Consider the following 4,061-nt stretch of genomic DNA (forward strand, 5'->3'; position numbering starts at 1 on the left):
CACACACACATACTGTATATGTACTGTATATATAGTTGACAGTTTTCTGAACAATCCAGCCTTTCTGGACTCTTTGACATCAAGCAAAGTAGAATGTATGAAGATATCACACTTTGTAACGGTCTGTCAGATAAAAAGCCATTATACATTAAGTAGAGCTCTATCTGCTGGGGTGCTGATTGAAGAAGAGATCATGAGTGGGTGTGCTGTAGGAGGATATGTGTAATGCATTCCTACATATGGTCCACTGCAGCCAAGGCCAGAGCTAAATAAATTCTAACTTATTCTCACACATGCTTGCAAATCTGCACTGCACACTTAAAGTATCCACCGCCCAAATACTCATCTGGGATGGGTTTCCATTGTTCTAAACTGTCTGGTGGGGGGTGACATTTATGACAAGTAGAATCAATGCCATTCTGCAGTGCAGCACATCTCAGCAAAGAGTTAAGAGATTCAGTGTTGCAAGAAGACATTAAAGCCATGGTTCCCAGTGCAGCATCTCTGCGCTAAAAATAGAAACATGCAGCAAAATGGACTGGTGCTATTTACAGCACTTCTGAGGCCCTACATCTAATTAGTGTATCTTATCTCACCCTGTGAGGAGAGTTGGTGATCTGCTGCTGATACTGAGACATATTCTGACATACCTGAGCACTATGTGTGTGTGTGTGTGTGTGTGTGTGTGTGTGTGTGTGTGTGTGTGTGGTGGTTTGTGTATGTATGTATGTATGTCTGTAGGTATGGTCATGTATTATGTATGTGTGCGTGTGGTGTTGTGTGTGGGTGGTGTTGTGTGTGTGTGTGTGTGTGTGTGTGAGAGAGTGCGAAGAAAAACATGACAGATTTTGAACTTCAGTGGGACACCATTTCCTTGTCCACATTCTCCTATTTCCCCAATCAGGACTTGCTGATTGAACGGCTTGTGTATGCAGCTCCACACTTCAAAGGACATTTTAGGGACATCGCACAGGCTTCCTTTTGGCCCACTTCGGCCCAACGAATACAGATTGTAGCACATTAATGATTTATTGAACCTTTATTTCGAAGGAAACCTAAAAAACAGCGCTTCATTCGACTGATATCAGTTTATTTCAGTGTAACGTAAGGGATTATCTAATGAGACTTGGAGGCCGGTAAGATATTCGTGATGGACAGCGTTCTTAGGAAAAGACACGTCAATTATTCATATATAACATGCCCCACTGCACAAATGCAGGCGACATCCCTCCCTAAAAACCCACATTTTCGCCATGAAGTGAGATTACTGCCATGTATTTTATATAAGGGGATTTCCTACCGTTCTGGGAAGAGACGGACTGCAACATCAGGGCTCCAACAATCGCCACCGAGAAGGACATGACTGCAGCCCTTCGTTTGCCAAGTATCATCTTCGGAGACGGGAGATGGAAAATGCCGGTAGTCGAGCGCTAGGTGACCCGAGCGGAATATGATGATGATGCGGGATGGACTCTCCTAGGCTCGCACCTACACACGCGCAATCGTATCACGCACAGAGGGAAGTGTCGCTAGGCAGACCGACAGAGGAACCTGCGACTCTACTGCTAGCTACCTGTGCAGCTCTCTCTGCGGTCAGCATAGACAGGCGCAGCGAGGGAACCACCTTTTTTTAACCACCCGTTTAATCTTAAAATCCCGCGAGATCTTGGAGGAGCGCAGAAGCAAGTGAGTGGACTTCATCAGAGTCAAAACACACAACACTTGTAACAGTCTTTCATTCAAAACTTGCCATTGTGCCTTCATTTGGATTGTAAACATCTCTCACCGCACAACCCTTGATTCAAAATATAATAGTGCCGTGAAAAGTCATGAGAACATGCGGTTTAATCACCAAAACACACCATAATAACATATTTTCAGTTTAGTCTTTTTAACTACTAAGCCAAGATGGGCTATAAACCTACATTTTTCAAATTGCCGTTAGTGCTGAAAGTAATATGCTACAGTAGTCTAGTGTAAAAGACAGATTACAGTTTTTGCATTAGGAAATAGCCTACTCTTACATTACCCAACATTTACAAAATCTATAATTTCCACATCTATGAATTGTTTAATCAAGTTGTGATAAAAGAAGACATAATCTACAATTGTTTGGCTAAATTTGTTTTTAAATTACTTTTAGATATACTTTGTAACATAGATATACTGCAAAATCAAATGTACACTTTTACAATAAATACTGTAAAAAACCAAAGCCTGATGCTGTATTCAGCACACATTACATTACAGTCAATTGGATCAAGCCTGTGTTGAGCTATTGGCCATAGATCTTCATCCACATCACAATGAATGTCGTCACCCCCCCTGACCAATTGTGGTTACCACTAGGTAAAATCAATTAGCAATAGTATTCCTGGTGTGGTTGGGCTATTAAATAGGTGAACATAGAAACAAAGACATCAAACCAAGAAAAAACATCCTCAAAAAGGCATCTTTATATGTCCCTCATAGATGTTTTCTCTCACTTTACATCTGCACTTTTCTTTTTGTGTTTAGAATTCATTTTGTAATTTAGATGTTCATACAAACACATTTTGTATAGCTGAAAATAACAATTTAAAATCTTAAGTGATTAACCATTAAGAGCAGTTGGATTAAATGTTGGTGAAATGTAGTTATGCAAATCAGAAGAGAAGCATTTCAAAAGCATTGTGAGCATTGCATTGTGAAAGACAATTACTTCATATGAAAGGTACTGTCTTGATGACACACTGATTAGGTGTGGTGAAGAAGTTACTGTGTAATTCTGTGTTGTACTTAGTCAAGTGAACATGTTATAACATGTATGAAAAAAAGCCATTTGGATGATCTGCTTTGAGTTTTGTAGAGTTGTGATGTTTTACCACCTACTTGCAATAATAGTACCAAAGCGATAAAAAAAAAAAAGAAAAGAAAAAAAGAAAAAAGTTTTAAACTTTTGACTGGAACTATGTTTTACTGGTTTTAACAAACAAACATCTGCCAACCAATCAGGAACAAGTATTTCTCAGGTAGCCTATTGATACTGTAAATGGTATCATTAACAAACCGCTAGTCTTGAAACTGTGCCATGGGTCAAGCATTCTCTCATGCTGACTAATCCTTGACCTAAATGGCACTCGGGGCTTAAAGTAGACTTTTAATCCTGTTTCTCTTTGACCTAGCCTAATATAGGGTAATGGCAGCCTCACACTTACAACATAGTAACCATAGAAATAAAATAGATAGAAATTGGACTGTTTCCTGTGGTCATCTGATAGGTACACAACAAAATGGCGATTGTTGTTAGTTGTCACAGAGGCAATACGCGTCAGTGGGGCCGTAAACTGTGTCACAGCCAATGGTCGCAGCTCACTGAGAGGAGAGCCCAGCTTTGGAGATGCATAAAAGCGCAGTGGAAGCATTGAGTTAATTGACTCCTATAGCGGTTTGCTCTCTGCCTCGTAACATTACTACTCCACTGCTCGTTTGTCCGTTGCTGCAAAACTTCACCTACGCGACCAACTCGGCAGAAGTTGGCTTATACTAAAGTTAATGATATGGTACACGTGAAAATGGCTGCCGCTCTGACCATTCAGCTACGTTGATTTGAAAAAGCTGATATATCCATTTCAACAAAAAGGTCAACCTCCTTAGAAATCATTTCCATAATGTTGTCAAACACTCAGAATATTATCTGAGCCTGTCAGAGGCAAAACGAGCACTTGAAGGTAAAAACAAGCTGGACAATTGCCCTATTAACTTACATTGTAGCTTGTTTCACTGCTGCCATCTTGCTTAATACTGGACCAACGTCAAAGATTGTTGTTCCAATCGGTCATAAAAAAAGGGTCCGGGTTGAAAAAACGGTAGTTACCCTTTAAAGGTTCCATGTCATGAAAATGTCACTTTATGAGGTTTTTTTAACATTAATATGAGTTCCCCCCTGTCTATGGTCCCCCAGTGGCTAAAAATGGCAATAGATGTAAACCAAGCCCTGGGTATCCAGCTTTGCCTTTGAGAAAATGAAAGCTCAGATGGGCCTATGTGGAATTTAGCTCCTTATGAGGTCATAAGGGGCA

At 40.3% G+C, this 4,061-nt stretch overlaps 1 protein-coding gene across 3 annotated transcripts in view; it reads right to left on the reverse strand.

Annotated features, from left to right (window-relative positions):
* Positions 1-1,634, reverse strand: part of nptna (neuroplastin a) — a 15,524-nt gene extending 13,890 nt beyond the window's left edge. Inside the window, exon 1 of one of the 3 annotated variants that reach the window (XM_032523597.1) lies at positions 1,301-1,634. In XM_032523597.1, the coding sequence (XP_032379488.1) occupies positions 1,301-1,391 (91 nt within the window). In that variant the 5' untranslated portion in view covers positions 1,392-1,634. The remainder of the gene's footprint in view (positions 1-1,300) is intronic. The other 2 variants (XM_032523598.1, XM_032523599.1) reach the window with 2 other exon arrangements.
* Between the last annotated feature and the right edge of the window lie 2,427 nt (positions 1,635-4,061).

Source organism: Etheostoma spectabile, chromosome 8, assembly GCF_008692095.1.
Source record: "Etheostoma spectabile isolate EspeVRDwgs_2016 chromosome 8, UIUC_Espe_1.0, whole genome shotgun sequence".
Taxonomy (NCBI): domain Eukaryota; kingdom Metazoa; phylum Chordata; class Actinopteri; order Perciformes; family Percidae; genus Etheostoma; species Etheostoma spectabile.